Source organism: Staurois parvus, unplaced genomic scaffold (genome assembly GCF_062004578.1).
Source record: "Staurois parvus isolate SC_StPar_1 unplaced genomic scaffold, SC_StPar_1.0 ptg000472l, whole genome shotgun sequence".
Lineage (NCBI taxonomy): Eukaryota > Metazoa > Chordata > Amphibia > Anura > Ranidae > Staurois > Staurois parvus.
Window position 1 is genome coordinate 2172571 of NW_028318268.1, and position 20074 is coordinate 2192644.

General features: G+C 42.7%; 2 protein-coding genes across 2 annotated transcripts in view; one reads left to right on the top strand and one right to left on the bottom strand.

Moving 5' to 3' along the window:
* The window catches only part of CUNH15orf40 (chromosome unknown C15orf40 homolog), a 32330-nt gene extending 22221 nt beyond the window's left edge, over nt 1-10109 (top strand). The window contains exon 5 of the transcript XR_016314867.1: nt 8250-10109. The gene's annotated coding sequence lies outside the window, so the exon portion shown is untranslated. The remainder of the gene's footprint in view (nt 1-8249) is intronic.
* On the bottom strand, nt 9670-18805 carry SERF2 (small EDRK-rich factor 2). Its single transcript, XM_089689388.1, has 3 exons — nt 18650-18805; nt 12818-12920; nt 9670-10161 (listed from the first exon to the last, which is right to left on the bottom strand). Exons 1-3 carry the CDS (start codon nt 18654-18656, stop codon nt 10098-10100), a joined length of 174 nt encoding a protein of 57 aa, XP_089545514.1. The 5' UTR covers nt 18657-18805; the 3' UTR covers nt 9670-10097.
* Between the last annotated feature and the right edge of the window lie 1269 nt (nt 18806-20074).

Below are 20074 nucleotides of genomic sequence, written 5' to 3' on the forward strand. Positions count from 1 at the left end.
CATTTTGCTAAAGCACTGTATATCATAAACAAATGCCCCTTTTTAATGAAAATACTTCTTTTAATCAATTTTTCATCCTTTATTGCCCCTCAGTGCTATTTATCTCCTGAAGCCTCTCTGCAGCCACCTATCTACAGTTGTGGCCATAAGCTTTAGAATGACACAAATATTAATTTTCACAAAGTCTGCTGCTTCAGTGTTTTGAGATCTTTTTGTCAGATGTTACTGTGGTATACTGAAGTATAATTACAAGCATTTCATAAGTGTCAAAGGCTTTTCTTGACAATTACATTATGTTTATGCAGTCAATATTTGCAGTTTTGACCCTTCTTTTTCAACACCTCTGCAGTTTGCCCTGACATGCTATCGGTCAACTTCTGGGTCACATCCTGACTGATGGCAGCCCATTCTTGCATGATCAGTGCTTGGAGTTTGTCAGAATTTGTGGGTTTTTTTTGTTCAGCCGCCTCTTGAGAATTGACAAGTTTTCAATGAGATAAAGGTCTGGGGAGTTTCCTGCCCATGGACCCAAAATTTCGATTTTGTTCCCCAACCACTTAGTTTTCACATTTGCCTTATGGCAAGGTCCTCCATCATGCTGGAAAAGGCATTGTTCATCACCAAACTGATTGGGAGAAGCTGTTCTCGGAGGATGTTTTTGTACCATTCTTTATTCATGGCTGCATTCTTAGGCAAAATTGTGAGTGAGCCCACTCCCTTGGCTGAGAAGCAACCCCACACATGAATGGTCTCAGGATGCTTTACTGTTGGAATGACACAGGACTGATGGTAGTGCTCACCTTTTCTTCTCCGGACAAAGCTTTTTCCAGATGCCCCAAACAAATAAAAAGGGGATTCATTAGAGAAAATGACTTTACCCCAGTCCTCAACAGACCAATCCATATACCTTTTGCAGAATATCAGTCTGTCCCTGATGTTTTTCTTGGAGAGAAGTGGCTTCTTTGCTACCCTTCTTGACACTAGGCCATCCTCCAAGAGACTTCACCTCACAGTGCGTGCAGATGCACTCACTCCTGCCTACTGCCATTCCTGAGCAAGCTCTCCACTGGTGGTGCCCCAATCCTGCAGCTGAATCAACTTTAGGAGACAGTTCTGGCGCTTACTGGACTTTCTTGGGCGTCCTGAAGCCTTCTTCACAACAATTGAACCTCTCTTCTTGAAGTTCTTGATGATCTGATAAATGGTTGATTTAGGTGCAATCTTAGTAGCATTAATATACTTGTCTGTGAATCCCCTTTTTGTTCAAAGCAATTATGACTGCACGTGTTTCCTTGCAGGTAACCATGGTTGACAGAGGAAGAACAATGATTACAAGCGCCACCCTCCTTTTAAAGCTTCCAGTCTGTTATTCTAACTCAGTCAGCATGACAGAGTGATCTCCAGCCTTGTCATCATCAACACTGACACCTGTGTTAATGAGAGAATCACTGACATGATGTCAGCTGGTCCTTTTGTGGCAGGGCTGAACTGCAATGGAAATTTTTTTTGGAATTAAGTTCATTTTCATGGCAAAGAAGGACTTTGCAATTAATCGCAATTAATTTGTTCACTCTTCATAACATTCTGGAGTATATGCAAATTGCCATCATAAGAACTAAGTAAGTAGACTTTGTGAAAATTAATATTTGTGCCATTGTAAAAATGTTTGGTCATGGCTGTAAATGCATGCACTCCAGCAATGAATGCAAGGCATTTCTCAGGAATTATTGATGGTGACAACAGTGGACCATGCCTATGCATTGTGTCTTACAATTGCCACTTGCAGTCTCAATCGGAGGGAAAGGGCCTGCACAAGGTCTTTCAGGGTAGGATTACCAGGTTTTCTTTGAATAAAGCTACAGATTAAAAAAATAATTTGTCTTCAAGTCTGCACTGTTGACTTTTATGTGGACAACATGCTGCACTGTTTGTATTTGCCTATACTACTTAGATTTTAAGGATTTGGCTTACATATATTTTAGCAATCTCTAATGGGAAACACACACAGGCTTCATCAAGGTCTTATGTCCCACCACTTTACAAAAAGGGACGTGATAGCGGGTGCAATAAGTCAATTATGTTGCACATCTACTGTGGATCAGAGACTGCAGGCACAATGTGGCTTCTTTGAGTGCTGGTCTTTGCTGAGTTGTGCAGCCCCTGAAAAGTGGAGGTTGCTTAGAATGCATCAGGAAAACACAACCTGCTTCCCCTTTAAAAAGAGAAGTGTGGGCTTAAAAAAAAAAAGCAAACATTCATACTCGCCTAGCTGGATGCAGCATCAGTCCCCCGTCACCTCTAAGACCTAGAACTGAGCAATCAAATACCCCTGGTCGCTCAATTCTTGGTCTTCAGTAAGCAAAGAGCGGCAACTATCAGTCACTGGCTCTCTGCTCTGCCCCTCCAGCGTTCACTGGAGCACTGGGCTGTGTAGGGGGCAGAGTGGCTTGCTAAGGCTCTCACTCTCAGCGGCTCAGTGAGAGGCTGAGGCAGTTGCCAGTCCAGGCATCTAGTTGGATTCTGACTTTAAAGTCAGGATCTTTTCTGAGCCCAGACCAGCTGAGTGATGTTAGCTGACAGTGGGCTAGGAAAGCAAAAATACTGTCAGGATTATTAAGTATTTCACACAATGAAACAATTGAGTACTGACGTGATACTTTTTTTATTTGCACTAACATATCATTTTGAGGACAAGCTTTCGGGGTATGTCCCCTTCTTCAAGGTCCAGGCAGTTCACAATGAAAGAAATACAAAGAGAATGGGATACCTTTTTAAGTACAAATGCCGTTATTTGTGGTCAGTGGCAGCAAAAGCCAACCCCCATGCCCCACCAATGCATTGTGATCAGTGGCAGTGATAGTTAACTCCCCCACCACCTGCTGCATTAGTAGTTAGTAGAGTGGAAGTTAATCCCCCTCCCCTAGAATTAGTGGTCAATGGCAGTGAGTTAACCCCACCATATTGGTGGTCAGTGGCATTGCAAATTAACCCCCCCATCCCCCATTGGTGGTCATTACCTTACCATGTGCTTCTCTTTCTCCATCCGTAGGACAGAAATTAATTGTACTGTGCCCAGTAGTACTTGTACACCTCCCACAATACAATCTTTATTTCTGTGTTGAGTGCCAGAACACAGACAGCATTCCAGCACTCTGCATCTTGCTGTCACTCTGCTGCCTAACTGCTTCCAAGTAACCTGGACCCACAGAGGGCCTGCAGGCCACATGTTGGGCACCAGGTACCTAGATGGAGCTGCATCCACTGGATAAAACCCATCTAAAGGCAAATATGTCTGAAAATATCTAAAACATTGGAATAGGAGTGATCTGGGTCTGCCAAATATAGGATAGTATTGTCTGTGTACAGTGAGATACATTTCTCTAGGGAGTTTATGCATAAGCTTTCAAATCTAGGTGGGATACAAACCAGGATTGCAAGGGATTCCATTGCCAATGCAAAAAAGTATTGGGGGCAGAAGGCAGCCCAATGTCTTACCTCTGAAAATAGTGAACGAAGACTGCATAGCTGATTCTGGCCAAAGAAGAACTTTACATTCGACCCAGCTTATCAGGTTAGGTCCAGATTCATGGGAGGGGAGGATTTGTAAACAATAGAGCTACTACACTCCATCAACTGCTTTGTGTCTATCTAAAAAGACCATCACACAGCTCTCAGAGTTAACATGGGAATGTTGTAAATTGTAACTAAAAATATTAACAAAGGTGGCCCTACCTATACGTCTGGTCGCTGTTAGACAATGTGTTATATGTACCATACCAATCTGCTGGAAACCCATCCAAAACCAAGTGTTTTCTAGTTAGGAGTTTAGAAATTGAAAGTTTTGTAAATTGGGTACTGAAGGTCATTTCTTTGTAAATGGGGTATTGCAAGTCCTCCTTAGCACTTGATGATAGTGATGGGAATAGGGATAATTTACACAAGAACTTAATTTCTCTAGTGCAGTGGTCTCCAAACTGGGGCCTGGGGGCTGAATGTGGCCCTTTGCTTGCTGTTATCCAGCTCTTGGGGCATTATCCCCCCACTGTCAGCAACAGTAGGGCATAGCTCCTGCCACTGACATCAATAATGGGGCACTATTCCTCCCATTGACACCAATGATGGGGCACCATTTCTTCGATTGATACCAATGATGGGGCACTATCCCCCCCCCCCCCCCCCCAATACCAAATATGGGGCACGGTTTACTCCTTGAAGCCAGTACATTTTCTACTCCCACTGGCCACAGTGCGGCCCCCTTAAAGTTTGAACAACGGTAAACTGGCCCTTTGTTTAGAAAGTTTGGAGACCACTGTACTAGTGTATACCAGGCAGTAGAGATATACAGTGTAATTGCACATAAAAGGATGTGAGGGCATCCAGAATTTGTGGTGTTTGGGTGTATTTGTTCCCTAGGTGGTCTATATTTCTAGATTCAGCTGTTGGGCTGTATTCTGGTTTGGCTAGATAAGCCAATAGCCTCCCAGCTTTATTGGGGAACACAGATTTTTTGGTTAGTATAAAGCAAATGCATCCTAATGTGTTGTCGCAGAAAGGAATTTGTGTTTCCTCTTTTTTTGGAAAACAGCTTTGATAGTTATCTGGGGTAGGATTTGAAGTGTAGGGTCATCCATGTTCAGCTTGGCTCATCACTTTTTCAGAAGTGGCTATTAAAGCTATTGAATTGTTTCTAAATATTCCAACAATAGCCATAGAAGCTAGCAATATTTAGGAGCAAAGACCCAGTTGATAATCTTTGTAAACTGACTGTTAAATAGAACGTACAGCAACAGTCGTCAAATAATATAACGTGCCTGCAGTAATGGCAGCGGAGTCTCTGGTTTCAGTTTGTCATTGGGGTTGTTTTACAATAAGCAATTAAGACTGTTCGCTTTGTAATGGAAACGTTACCCAAGAGCTTAGTGAATGAGGTGAAGTTCTAACTTCCATCATCCAATCATCTGCAAGCAAACATGCTGTTTTTTTTATTATTTTCCTTCCACATGAATGGGTATTCTTTGCAAAGTGGAATTTCACCTCATTCACTACGCTGTGGGTAAAATTCCTTTCCAAGATGCAATTTCTCTTTCAAAGTGACCAGTCTATTTGCTGTTAATAATCAACACTGTTGCTTCTGAGCAAATGCACACTGGTTTTAGGTCATGACTCAGAAAATATACTGAAACCATTTTAGCCATGGTCAGCATTTCAGATAGCCAAGTAATCTTTTTAAAAAAGGAGATTTGTAGGAGTATTCTAAATTCTTGCCTCACGTCAAATTAATATTAAACAGTGCACCAGTCTATGCATTTGGAGTGTTGGTATATCTTATGTTTGTCTGCTTTTCTTCTACTGTTCCTCTTTTTAGACCAAGCTTGTACTAACCAGGGGCGGACTAACTCATGGGTCCCCTGTGTCCTTACCCAAACTCAAAAAAGCCTATGAAAAAGGTACCAGGGGCATCTCATGGGGCCCCCTACTGACCCCGGGCTCTCGGACAGTGCCCGAGTTTCCAGATGGTAAGTCCGCCCCTGGTACTAACCTGTACAGTGTCTGTTCCTGACACATTGAGATTCTGCCATTATCTCTTATGGTAAACGGAAGTTGTCATGTGCACATGGAAATGCATTTTGGTACATAACATCCTAATTTAGCATTAGCCAATGGCAGTCATGATGAGCACTGTGAATTTGCAAACAAGAAAGAAGCCTTTTGCATGAAATGCATGATTTCCTATAATTTTCTTATATACAGAATGTACTTTGTCCTCCACATACAGAGCACATCAACCAGCATAGAGCCAGATCATCCACAAGGCAACCCTAATCGGGAACCTAGGACCAGTGTATGTCAAGGGGTCCCAGCTACAACCTTCATGCTCTTGCACTAAACTAGCGGGTTAGGGCAATTGGTCATAGCTGTGCACCTGCCTGTAAATTTACAAGGGAGTTTGTGTCTATTGGGGTCATGCCAATACAGACAGTACAAATGGGACACCTTCCTTGTGTAAATCCATATCAATTCTAGTCAGGGATGGGAGGTTAAAACTACTACCTTGCCTAGGAGCCCATTCTGCCTTAATTTGTTTCTGTTTGAGGGTAAAAAGGTCTTTATAAACATGACCAAAGATTAGAAAGGGCAAGTGGGTAAGGGAGCAAACTAAACAGATAAAAGTCAGGGGGGATTATCGGTTGTCTTTTTGTGTATATCCCACACATAGCTATGCCAGCTAAAATTGCAACCATTTTAACCTCCCTGGCAGTAATCCCGTGTGTGGCTTGGGGTTAATTTTCAGTACCAAAAGCGGTAACCCCAAACCACACTCGGGATTACACTGTAGTGTAACTTACCTTGTCCCTGCGATCCCCCGATGTCCTCTGGGGTCCCTTCCCTGCAAGCGCCACAACACAGGGAGCGGAACCGGTGGGAGATTCAAAAAAAGTAAACAAAAACATGACATACACACAATACATTGTAATCTGTTAGGATTACATTACTGTATCAAACCGTTTCACCTCAGTTTTGTCCCATGCCCTGCCTTGCACTGTTACTGTTCTTTCTGCCTGGAAACCTGAGAATGTCCTCAGCATCCAAAAAGCAGTTTTAGGCCAGCTAGAGAACAGTGATAGTGATTTAGAACCACTTGCAGAATTGTGCGATAGTGATTCGTGGGGAAATTCATCATCAGACACTGAAAGCGACTATTCTTGAACTAAGCTCAGTGATGTGTGAACTTGGTGCTCAGTTTCAAAATTCAGTGTTTTTGGTTTGATTACGTTATTGAATTAATTATATTATTTTTTATAATTATAATTTATGATTTTGGGTTTCAAACTTTATCATACCCGGGATGTTTACTAGACTCGTTTGGACAGATTTAAGTGAGTTATTCCTAAGAATTACAGACCTATAATATAAAAAAACAATTTTCCATGCAAAACACTGTACTGCTTTGACATTCAAAAATATTGACATAATCAGACCGCCAGGGAGGTTAAAGGAATGTTTCTTGGCATAACAATATCAATAACATTCAACTTTCTGTAGATCTAGACCAAATTAATTAGAAAAGGGTCCTTCTTATTCCAATCTTAAAAGTGGTAATCAAGGTTGTAAATGTAGCGCTACCTCTTTAAGAGTCAAAGTTTTTTTGGGTACCCAGTCTGCCCAGAACCTGCTTTGGAAGCTCAACCCCTGCCGACACCACTGTAAACATTTGACCAAGAGGACACCCTGGCTTGGAACCATAAAATAAACAGTCTAGGGTGCAGACGTTTTCTGGTTAGACTGAGGTCAGAATAATAAGAGTGCAAGCACAACAAAAGATACCAGTAGATGAGCATGCAATATAAGTTAAATGCTTTAAAAGGTTCAACAAAATATTGTAACACAGTATCACTTTAAGCAACTCCCAAATGTCCTGCAGAATCAGAATTTAACATCAGTACCAGCCTCTGAGATATCTCTACCCAAGAGAGCTGGGAGAAATTATCAAACTGTCAGACTAACTCACTTTTGGGCTCTCAGTTGCTGGTGACTGGGTTTAATGCTGAAGGTGAAATCTCTGGTGAAAAGCAACAATGTCCCCTTTTAGGTATCTCTTTTTAGCAAGTGTCCAATCTTCTGTGCGCTCGATGGGGCCCTAGTTGGTGCACGTTAAGGTTCAGATTTTTTTTCCTTGTGTGAAAGCAAGTTTCGCTCAAGGTGCTGTAGTCTAAGAAAAGGAAAACTCGTCCTTCAAAGTAATGCTGAATTTAAATGAAATCTCTAATACAAAAGGGTGAAGACAAAGATTTACTTAGATTGTAAAAAGGACAGAAGCAGACTTTAGCAGAGGTGGACTCCTCAAAAAGTAGTGAGCTAGTCTGAAGAAGCAAGTTCCTTGGGCATTAGAGACTTGAAAAGAGACGCTAATGTGATTCTTTACGCAGGGTGCATATACTGTAGCAAAGTCCTGCGGCTTAGGATGCTAATAAAGCACTAATCAGAAGGCCGCAGTAAGCTAGACAGTCTGGGCCTCAGTGTGATAAGCCACAAATGTAAGGTGTGCTGAACTGAAAGGAACAATTGAACAGTCACTTGCAACTTTTGATGATCTGGGTATGGAACCCTCTCACCCGACCTGTAGCCTCAGTACAGTAGCATTTTGTGAAGTTGCATAATATTTTGTCAATACATGTTATATATTATTTTAACACGTTTTCCATTTTAGATAGTTTAACACTTGAGCACAGTTATTTGTTTCTTTGTAGAGGTTTGAGCAACTCTGACAAGGTCCAAACTGTGATGGTTAGAAGAATGGGCCAAAGCAACTCTAAAACGAGGCTCTCGTAGGATGTTCATGTCTGCAGTTGGCAGGACCGACCAAAAGTGATCCAAGGAAGGAAAACTGGCGACGGTCATGGCAGCCAAGGATCACTGATGTATGTGGGGAATGGAGGCTGGCTTGTGAACTCTGATCCATTAGAAGAACTACTGGAGCTCAAACTACTGAAAAAATGTTAATGCTGGTTCCAATAGAAAGGTGACAGAACATACAAAGCATCACGGTTTGTTGCATTTGTTGCATATGGGGCTGCGTAGCTGCAGACCAGTCAGGGTACCTATGCTGATCGGTGCCCACAGCCAAAAGCTCCTACGATGGGCAAGCAGGAATCAGAATTGAGCACTGGAAGAAAATGGCCTGGTCTGATAAATTCAAGAATGGTTTGCGGAATATGAGTTTAAAGGTGTTGACTTGGCCTCCAAATCTCTATACAATCAAGCATCTGTGTGATGTGCTGAAAAAACAACCCCACATCTCAGCTTACAGGACTTAAAAGGATCTGCTGCTGGTGGCTTGGTGCCAAGTATACCTTCAGAGGTGTAGTGGAATCCAATGGATCTTGATGGATAATGCTGGGTGGTCTTAATGTTAATAAAATTAATGGTATTTGAGCACAGGGATTCTAAGTTCTATTGTACATGCTGTGTGCTGCCAAACACTAGCCACTCTCCTACTATCCATGGAGTCCTGTGTCATACCCTCCCCCATACATACCACACACTGTTATACCCTTCAGATCCACCTGAAAAAACGAACAGGCAGTTGTGATAGGATGTCTATGTGAATGGATCTATACTCTCTGCACTCGGCTACTGCATATACTGCCTAAAGACACTTCTTTAGCAAAGTTTGTTTTATCCCCAACCTCCTTTGTTATGGGACAGACACATTTCATGCACGCTTAATTCTTGTAAGTGGAAAAAAAAAAAAAATATGAAGCATGCCTACTTCAGTGTACATCCATGTAAAAGTTATTCGATGCAGAGCAGAGCCCTCAAATCCCTCTTGTATTGAACTGTATTGTCTCCCGTTATATTGTAAAGTGCTTAGCAAACTGTTGGCGCTAAATAAATCCTGTATAATAATAATCCCCATACAGGCAGTTCCATTTATGGACACAGCCATTGCTCCTAATTTGACATCCGTCTGGATGTATGTCTCAGAAGGCAGACAGTGAGTGTTACAGATGTCAAATTGTAAGCAGCACCAGTGTTAATGTAGCCACTGTATCCCACTGACCTGCACAGATCTTTTTAATCCTTTCTATATTCAAAAAGTGATCATACAGAAACAAGATTTCCCAACTTTTAGACTGGTCCCTTAAAATCTACAAAAGACACTTAAAGTTTTCACGGAAAAAAAGTCACTTTATTAAATATTTGACAAGGTCTACCGTGAATACAAAAATGACAGGTTACTTCAGTCATGGTAAAAGCACCTTGTTCAGAGATAAACTCAGTGACAGGTATTTGCAATAGCTGACTTAATCATTTGTAGATCAGCATGCAGAAAAAGCTAAAAGGTAAAAAAGGGGCCTGAATTTTGTGCAGGTTTGGGATTAAGTGGTGTATATTTATAATATGTACATGTGGCAGAAAAGTTTTACGCTACTAGTTTTTTTTGACAAAGAAATGGCTGGGAACAATGCACAGCGAGGAAAAAAAATTACTGCATCTGGGCAAACAAAACCATTTAGTCGAATGTTTTTTTCATGGTCTGAATGATAGATCTTCAGGTCATCTTCTGCCTTTAGTCACGCAGCGTTCCACAGATGCTATTTTGGGTCGTCCTTTTTCTCCATTGCCTTTTTCTGCTTTTCCTGCATTATCTGAGCATCTCTAGAATAAGTGAAAGAAGACAGAAAAAAAAAAGTATAACTCCAGTTTCACATGAAGCCCTATATCTTACCACCACTCACCTCTATCAAGTTGTAAAGTGGCGGTAAACTTCTAACATGAAATATGAACAAAGCATATCCCTCTACTTGTCTCAAGAGCATTAATGGTTTATTTACTAAAGCTGATCCACTCAGAACCTCATGCACCTGTGCATGGTAGCCAATCAGCTTCTAGCCTCAGCTTGCTGAATTAAGCTTTAGCAATAAAAACTGTAAGCTGGTTTCTATGCAGAAGTGCACAAGATTCTGAGTGAACCAGCTTTAGTAAACAAACCCCTTAGTCATTTCTGTCATCGTGTCAACTCTGTCTCCCGCTTTGTTTCTCTGTTAGCAGGAATCACTTCTGACAAGTTTTCCCTGACACCAAGAGAAAAATGGTGACAGAGGAGGGATCTCCAGCAGCTTGACAGTCTCAGCTCTGCTACCCTGCGTGAAGGGGGGTGTGTCCTTTACCGCCAATCAGTTCTTAGAGATCTCTTTACGGAGCTCAGCAGTGTGTAATTTCAGCTCTCTGCTCCCTGTTTTCAGACAGCTCAGACAAGCTTTATACATTCTGAACTTTGGATGTAGAGAAGAGATGACTGCAGGTAGACAGGTACAACTTATGTAGGAGGATTTGTTTAATCTCTGCATATCAGCTGAGGCCAGTCACTTCACTGAGTATATGTAAGGGTTTACATCCACTTTAAGTTTGGACCAAGGGCCTCAGATGTAGACATGCCAGCCTAAGGCTCTACAGCAGCCACTGTCAACTAGGGTTTCATGAAACCCTAAGGTTCCTCCAGAGTTTGCTAGAGGTTTTATGAGCTGTTGACTGACCTCCCCATGTGATGGTGCCTGTAACGTTTGGGGGACAAAGCCACTGCAGAGCAGCATTACGCCAATGATCTTTTTACCTGTCTGTAAGGGGAACGTTCTGATCGCCACTGACCCCCAATTTAAGAGATATTCTTCCCATTAACCCCCTAATGAATTGGTTGTGGCAGGGGGTGCCCAAGATCTGAAAATGGTTTCAAGAGTTCCTCTAGGGTAGAGTGGTTGAGAAAGGCTACTCTACAGTGTTTAAAGTGGTAGAAAAGTATTGGAGGGGGGAAGTGAACCTTTACAGGTTTAAATCATATGCAGTGCATACTAGTACATTATGACAGACTTCCCTGCATAGAGTCCTCCAGCTCTGAGTTGTCAGAGCTCCCCTTGGTCCTTGGATCCTCAATCCACACCTGGTCTTCCTTCTAAGTTCTGTATCTTTAGCCACTTGAATGGCTGGGGTGAGGTAACCCTATTTCTGCACATGCGCACTGGAATCACATCGCCATAGCACACAGAGCAGGCCGCAAACGTGGCCAGAGCTGCACATGTGTGGCTCAGATCACATTAACCACTGACAGGCAGGGGTAGATAGGGAGTATTCCAGCCAAGCTTCATGAGGTACATAAAATGGCCTACACCTATAGCAAGGACATTATTCAACTTTAGTCAGAGCTGCAGAGTTTCTTTTTATCAACAGACACCCCTTACCTGCAGAGGCTTCACTTTTGGTGAAGGTGAATTATCCCTTTAACCACCGGCACTTTTACCCCCTTCCTGCCCAGGCCAAATTTCAGCTTTCAGCACTGTCGCACTTTGAATGACAACTGTGCAGTCACGCAACACTGTACCCAAACAAAATTTTTATCATTTTTAAAACAGAGTCTTTAAAAAAAGACTGAAAATTTTGAAGAAAAAAAAAAAAGTTTTAGTTTCTGTTATAAAATTTTGTAAATCATTTTTCTCCTTTACTGATATGCGCTAATGAGGCTGCACTGATAGACAGCACTCATACATGGCACTGACAAACATGGATAGGCAGCATTGATAGGTGGCACTGACGGGCAGCAATTATGGGCACTGACAGGTGGCAACTATGGGGCTACACTGATCATCAGTGCCTTGTGTACATGTTCCCTCTGAGGAATGCCGCTTACCAGCTCTCCTCACGCGCTGTCAGCGCGAGGAGAGGACTGTAGATAACCGGCAATTTCTATTTACATGCAATCAGCTGTGATTGGACACAGCTGATCACATGATAGACCCTATGTCATTGGCTCTTTACTGCGATCGGTTATCCGCTGTGTCCCAGGGCCCTTGGGGGCAAACGTGCAGCTAGAACGTGAGGACGTCATATGACGTCCTCCCAGAACAAGAGAGCCACCGTCCTCCTGTCATTTCCTTATATGGCGGGTGGGAGGTGGTTAAAGATTATTTCCAGGCATGGCTATCCAGCTTGGACCAAAATAACTATGCATGTTCCCTACCTGTGGCATCCCTGTGAAAACTAGTGATTGCTGCTGCCTTCTGGGTCACGTATTAAGAGTCTGCTCGACTAGGTCGCTCACTCAGCACAGGTACCATTTAGAGAACACTATGCATTTTCTCAATGAATGCAAACCTCTCGCCGATTGAACATCCCTGTGACACCTCTCTAGCTTGTTCAATCAGAGATCACTGCATTCATTGAGAAAAATGCAAAGCGTTCTCTGAATGGCACCCAGCTTTAATGTTAATAATATTCTGCGCTTGTGCTGTGTTGTAGCAGAAATAGATCATCACTCAAATACCTCTGCTTTCGTGCCGCAGCTGATAATCCATCATCCGGCTTCTTCGATTTATCCTGATGTTTCTTTAGATTCTTTGCTCGAGCAAGCTCACGCTGGTTTCCACCTGCACAATAACAAAACATATTTACAAACTGCTCAAACATTTCTAAACACTGAATGGATTTCTCTTAAAATCACTTTAAAATGGACAAACAAGTTATTAAAATAAAAAGACAGTCCACAAACATTAAAACATAAAGTTGTCTATAGTTTTAACCACTTTACCCCCACGCCAATTCTGGCATTTCAGAACACCCAATCATTATGTTTTGGGGGTTTTTTTAAGCAGAGGCCCCGGGGAATAAAATGGTGGTTGTTGCAATTTTTTTTTTGTTGCACAATATTTCAGCAGCCATTTTTTAGAACAAATTTCTTGGAAAAAATACACTTTAACCACTTCCCGTCCAAGGTAAACTTATAAATGTCCTTGGACGAGAAGGGCGATATTTCGGTCATCGCTGCAGCAAGCCCTGGCAATTTCCTACAAAATAAAAGTAATCTGAGCAGCTAACAAACCGCTGGATTACGTTTACAGATGGCAGAAGGGTGTCCCACCCCCCTCCTGGCGCCGCCTTTCCTGTGCGATTGGAAAGCCCAGCAAGGACACATCCAGAGGCATCCAGCCCTAGGCACACAGTGAGAGAGCAGATGTTGTTCCTGCCACACACGTATGTAAATGGCGATCACACCACACTAGTGAGGAATTGCATCGAAACATCAGAGTGAGAGCAATAATTTTAGCGCCAGACCTCCTCTGTAGCTCAAATCTGGTAACTTGGAAAGGCTTTTAAAGTGTTGCCAATGGAGATTTTTTTTTCTCTTAGGTACTGTAATTTGGCGCTGTTCCATGGGCGGACGCAATTTTAAAGCATGACATGTTTGGTATCCATTTACTCAACATAACATCTTTATATTCTATCGAACAATTGGGTATTTTATTGTGTTCGTGTAAATTAAAATTAGGTAATAAGGTGGGTGCTTTACTTATTTTTTTTTTTTTGCACTGTTCCTATAATTTTAATCAACCTTATTGCTATCACAAATGATGAACAACATCCCTTGTGATAACAATAAGCATGACAGGTTCTCTTATGGAGGGATATTAGACCCCAGATCTCTCCTCTGCCCTCGGTTTAACCACTTGAAGACCAGGCCTATTCTGACACTTTGTTTACATGCAAAAATCTGTATTTTTCTACAAAATTACTTAGAACCCCCAACATTATATACAAGCTCTAGAGAATAAATTGGGTGGTGTTGCAATTTTTTTTATGTCACATGGTATTTGTGCCGTGGTTTTTCAAACACAATAACAGAAAAAAAAAACCCACAAAATAATACCCAACTGTTTGATAAAATTTAAAGGATGATGTTACGCCGGATAAATAGATACCAAACACGTCACGCTTTAAAATTGTGTACGCCCATGCAACGGTGGTAGGCGATGTAAACTTTATTATCCACGCTCTAAATGCCTTTTCAGGTTACCACTTTACACTGGAGTTACACAGGAGTTCTAGTGCTAGAATTACTGCCCTAGATCCGATTCCTATGCCTTCAGGCCTCAGATCAGCCCCAATTCCTGCTCCTTCAGGCCTCAGATCAGCCCCAATTCCTGCTCCTTCAGGCCTCAGATCAGCCCCAATTCCTGCTCCTTCAGGCCTCAGATAAGCCCCATTTCTTGAACCCCCAGAACTCCGATCAAAAGTCCTGCACCTTCACACCTCAGATCACCACAATTCTTCTGATCAGATCACTAGACCTCTGATCATCTCCAATTCTTCGCAGTGATACCTCATGTGTGCGTTTGCCTTTGTACGTGAGCGAGGGGGAGTTTTAATTTTTTTAAATTTTATATATTTTTTTTTAAATTTATCACTTTTGTTACAAATATCCTCTGTGATAGCAATAGACAGTAACAGGTACTCTTTACTGAGAGATCTGGGGTCTGGTAGACCCCAGGTCTCTCCTCTGCCCTTAAAAGCTTCAGGTCATACCAATATTGGCAGGATCTGATGGTTTCTTCAAACCCCTAAGGGTATGTTTACAGCTGCAAAACCGCATGTGATGAAATGCTCCGCCGCTCCTGTTTTCTTACATAGAGATGATCAGAGCTTTTCCGGTCTCCAATTACCTCTATGGTAAGCTGTCGGAATGTTTGTGTCTTACGGTGGGACAGGAGAGCTCCAGAGAGCAGCGAAAGGCAGGGACATCCCCTCCCACTGCTTGTAAAAGCAATCCAGCAGCTAAATAGCTCTTAGGATTTCTTTTACAAGAAAGCCAACCGCTGGCTGCTCAAAAACAATACTGGGATGATACCTGCAGCTGCAGACATCATCATGGTATAAACACAAAGTCCAGAGACATACCGTGACATCACTGGTCGCATCAGTGGTTAACCGCTTCCTGACCGCCCTATAGCAGAAATACTGCTACAAGGCGGCATGGGTGCGCAAAATCACTTATATATACGCAATTTTTAATTACTGGCCATCAATCACCGGGTCCTGGCTGGTGATTACCCACTGGTGCCGATGCTTACCGAGCATCTCTGACAGGGAGGTGGACTGTTTTGTTTACTAACAGTTCTCCTCCCTGTCGGCTCCGGCACACTGCTCTGGATGGCTGTGCAGAGCACAGCCATCCAGAGCAGTGTGTTTACAGTGAAGCACCAACACACCGCCCCCTAGTAAGTTCTCATGCACACTGGATGTTTTACAGCTGCTTTTTTGGCTTTTGACATTTTTTTCTACAGCCAGTGAACTCCCCAGCATGTTATCCTATGTGTCCATGCACATAGATTGTAATCGTTTTTTGACTGGAAAAAAAACCCCCAGAACTAGTGGGTTTCTAGAGGAGTATTTTAGATGTAAAAACGCTCTAACGCTGAAAAATGCGGTAAATTGCAGCACACCCATGTTTTTGGATGTTTTTCTGACTAAAAAAATATATTTTGTTTTTGGTCAAATAAAACTCTAAAAATTGCAAAAGGTGTGACTTTACACAGCTAATAAATATTTAAATTTTTAGCTTCTTTCTTACACAGCTAAAGTTACCAGCATTATTAAAACGCCCCCTGTGCATGGAGCCTTAAACATTCCCAGCACACAGTTAACCCTTTGATCGCCCCTCATGTTAACCCTTTCCTGCCCAGTGCCATTAGTACAGTGTCAGTGCTTTTTTTTTTTTTTACCACTGATCACTGTATTGGTGTCACTTTATTTTGGTGGTATTTATGCACCACTGGGAATTATATTTTTTTGCTAAATGAAAAAGTCCACAAATTTTGAATAAAAGTGTTTTTCTTATACAATTTTGCAAATAAAAAATATTTCATCATAAATCTTGGCCAAAATTTATTCCGTTATCTTTTTAGTAAAAAAAAAAAAACCAAATTAGTTTATAACCAAAAATTATAATTTTTAAACTTTTTTTTTTACATTTTTTTTTTTACTGTCATACTGTCACCCTAGCAGTACAGTGTCACCATGGTGACACTGTACTACTTGTGGGGGGTGATGAAGATTTTTTTTTTTTTTTTTTTTTTTTTACACACCGATTGCTTTTACACCCATAAAGGCTGTAAAAGCAATCATTTCTCTCTCTGGCTGCATTCTTGCAGCCATTGAGAGCTACTGTGAGAGCTGTGATTGGTCACAGCTTGTCACATGGTACAAGGCTGTTGTGAATAGCCTTGTACCATGTGACCACTGTGATCATTCACAGATTTCACATGTAGTAAGCAATGATGTCAAAGGTGACATCTTGCTTACTACTCTGCATGTGATCACTGATTGGCTAATCAGTGATCACATGATCGGGACCTCTGTGTGAGGTCCCATACAACGATCTGTGTTTCACTGTGTCCGGAGGACACAGTGGGCACCGGATCGCAGTGCTGCGTGTTCCCAGGGAGCGCGCACAAGCAGGGGGCGGGGAGGCCGTTTATAAACGGCCACCCGACCCTGCACTGCCACCGTCCAGCCGTTTATGTACAACGGCTGGACGGAAGGTAGTTAATAGCAAAAAGTCAAAAAATATTGGTTTTTTTTTTTCTCAATTTCCAGTTTTTTTTATAGCGCAAAAAACAAAACACCAAAACCAAACAAAAAAAAAACGCACAGGCGTTCAAATACCACCGAAAGAAAGCTCTATTCGTGGGGGGGAAAAAAAAAAAAAATTAATTACGGTGCAGATTTGCATGACCGCGCAATTGTCAGTAATGCAGCGCCGTAACACATAAAAATGGCCTGGTCAGGAAGGGGGGTAAATCCTCTGGAGGGCAAGTGGTTAATCAGATGCTGAACTACCTGGTAACCCTGGTAACGGCTTGTAAACATCAAACCAAAACAGGAAGTGAGGAGATCCTCTTACATCACAGAGGGGAGCCGGGTGTGGATGGACATTCCTCCCCTCTGAGTAATCACCAGGTGGTGGCGGTACCATGCTGCCCAGGAGAGGTTGGGGGGGGGGGGGGGATGTTGAGCCTGTAGAGGTGACTGAATGGTTGTACTCTTGGCAATCAGGGTGTAGCGGGAACCTAACACAACTATGTAACAAAACTATGTACCAACACCCCCCCTAACAAAAGCCTAAAGGTGTTGGGAGGGGGAGAGGACAGAAAGCAGAACGTCCCCTTTACTTTTAGGGCACATAAACACATTACCCAATTTCTTGGTGAAATAAAGAAAAAGGGATGAGGTTTTAGCCCCGGTGCACATATATGTGGCCCGCGTTTAGCACGGGCACAAGAGCCCATTTAGTTCCCAGTACAGTTGCGTCTTCCAGTGTGGGCAGCGTGCCATCAGAACCAATGGCACCCACGGGTCCGGATTCCTCTGTGCGGGTGGTGCAGCTGCAAGGATTTTCGTGCAGATCCACAGCGGCACCACCCGCACAGATGTGAACCAAGCCTTAATTAAGATTGCAGCAGCCACCATTTTATTCTCCGGGGCTTCTGCTTTCAGGAAACAGATGATGTCCAGGCGGGGGGAGGGGGGCTCGGAGTCATTTTCTAGTATGAACACTGATTGTAACATGTATGTGAGGAGTGTCCCCGGCAGGCAGACATTACCAGTTGCATCGTTTTTCTTTCCTCCTTCCTGTCTCTCTGCACACCTGTATGGAGTTATACGGGACTGATGCTGGTCGGGGCCCCGGGGTGAAGGGAGCTCTACACCTACTGCTATGATGGGACGTATCTGCTGCTCTATCTACGGGGATTAAACACTTAAAAACACTAACGCAGATAAACGGCGATACAAAACCGCTGGAAATCTAACGCGACTTCACGCAGCTAACGCTACCAGCATTGGGCAAACGTCCAGAGTGCATGAGGACTTATTCCTGCACGTGTATCCATCACACTCCATGTTGGGGGAGCCTGTACACCCCGATAATCTCTGTAAAAGAATTTAAAACAAACAAAAAAAGTTTCATTATTCCTAGCTCTGTGCACTACAGAACACCCCCCATAGCACAGGAAGGTGTAGTCCTGATTAACTTCCTGTCCTAGGGTGACAACGCTTCTCCCACATACATAAAGTACAGTAGGTGTTGTCACCCTTGCACCGAATTCCTGCAGGCTCACCTGAGGGGGTGTGGTCTCCATGGCCCTGCCCTATCACACACCGCCGTCCCCCCTCACCTCCATCTGCTCCAGGGACCCCCACACAGCTCTGACGTGGCACCACTGAGGCCGCAGCCTCGGGCCTAGACGACGGCGCCTCTGTCCTCCTCCGCCCGGTGTACCCCCCGCTCTCCCCTCACTCTTCCTCCTCCTCACACACTCACGAGTCATCGCTCAGCTCTCCCGTCACTCGCCCTCCGCTCCGACAACAACTTCCTCCTCCGTGCGGCGGATCGCCGTCTACTGACAGCTAATTGGTCGGTGAATATCACGTGCGCAAGAAACCACCTCCACCTCAGTGTATTTTCTGTAACCACGACCCACAATAGGATCGGGCGGGGTTTGAGTGCCATTACAGCCAATAGAATCTACAGGCCCGCCTCCTTGGGGGTGTGGTTATATTGCGGGTGTTGCGTGCGTAAACCTGGAGGAATTGTGGGACCTGGATGTCATCACGTGGGCTACTAGTGGAATGAGATAACACGCATGCGCGAGTTGTCATACTGATCAATAGCGTCATAAAGATCGATATTCGAAGACACGTGAAAGTTCCAGCTCTCATGTCAGATAATCATCAATAAAATAAATACTATCTACTATATAGTAAATGTTAATTAACTCTCTCTATATATATACAAATACGAACGGTTAATGTAATGTTTGGTTTACAAATCAAATCCAGTACTGCCTGGACCTTGAAGAAGGGGACATACCCCGAAAGCTTGTCCCCAAAATTGTATGTTAGTGCAAATAAAAAAAAGTATCACGTCAGAACTCAATTGTTCCTGTTTGGTTTACAAATCAAAATCCATTGAAAATAAAGGCTCGGTTTACACATTTTTTTTCGCAACACGAACGGATTAATTGGTTTTCAATGCATTTACACATTTTTTTTTAATCATGTCCCTGTACAGTATTCATGCCTTTAAAGTGCACTTTATAAAGAGTTTTAAACAGATTTTTTTTTTTACTTTTTTCTGACCTCCAGAACGGATTAATTTGTTTTCAGTGCATTCCTATGGTAAACTGCATTTCAGTTTATGAATATTTCACAAAAAGTCCCGCAGAACGGATTAAATTCATAAACCGAGGTATTACTGTATATATATATATATAAACTGTGCATCATGCAGTCTTCTATGCAGCCAGAAGGTGGCGCACTAGTCTGCTTTTTGTATATTCAGATTTGCTAGAAGTCCAGGGAGGGCATCATAATTTAAGCTTTCACTTGCATAGTTAGTCTGGCTGAAAAAAGACAAAAGCCCACCAGTTCAACCATACAAAATAAAATAATAACAAAATTATAATCCTATACCCACAGTTGATCCAGAGGAAAGCAAAAAGCCCAGCAAAGCATGATCCAATTTGCTCCTGCAGGGAAAAAATTCCTTCCTGATCCCCCGAGAGGCAATCGGATATTCCCTGGATCAACTTTACCTATAAATGTTAGTATCCAGTTATATTCTGTGTATCTAGGAAAGAATCCAGGACTTTTTTAAAGCAATCCACTGAGCTGGCCAGAACCAACTCTTGAGGGAGTCTATTCCACATTTTCACAGCTCTCACTGTGAAGAAACCTTTCTGTGTTT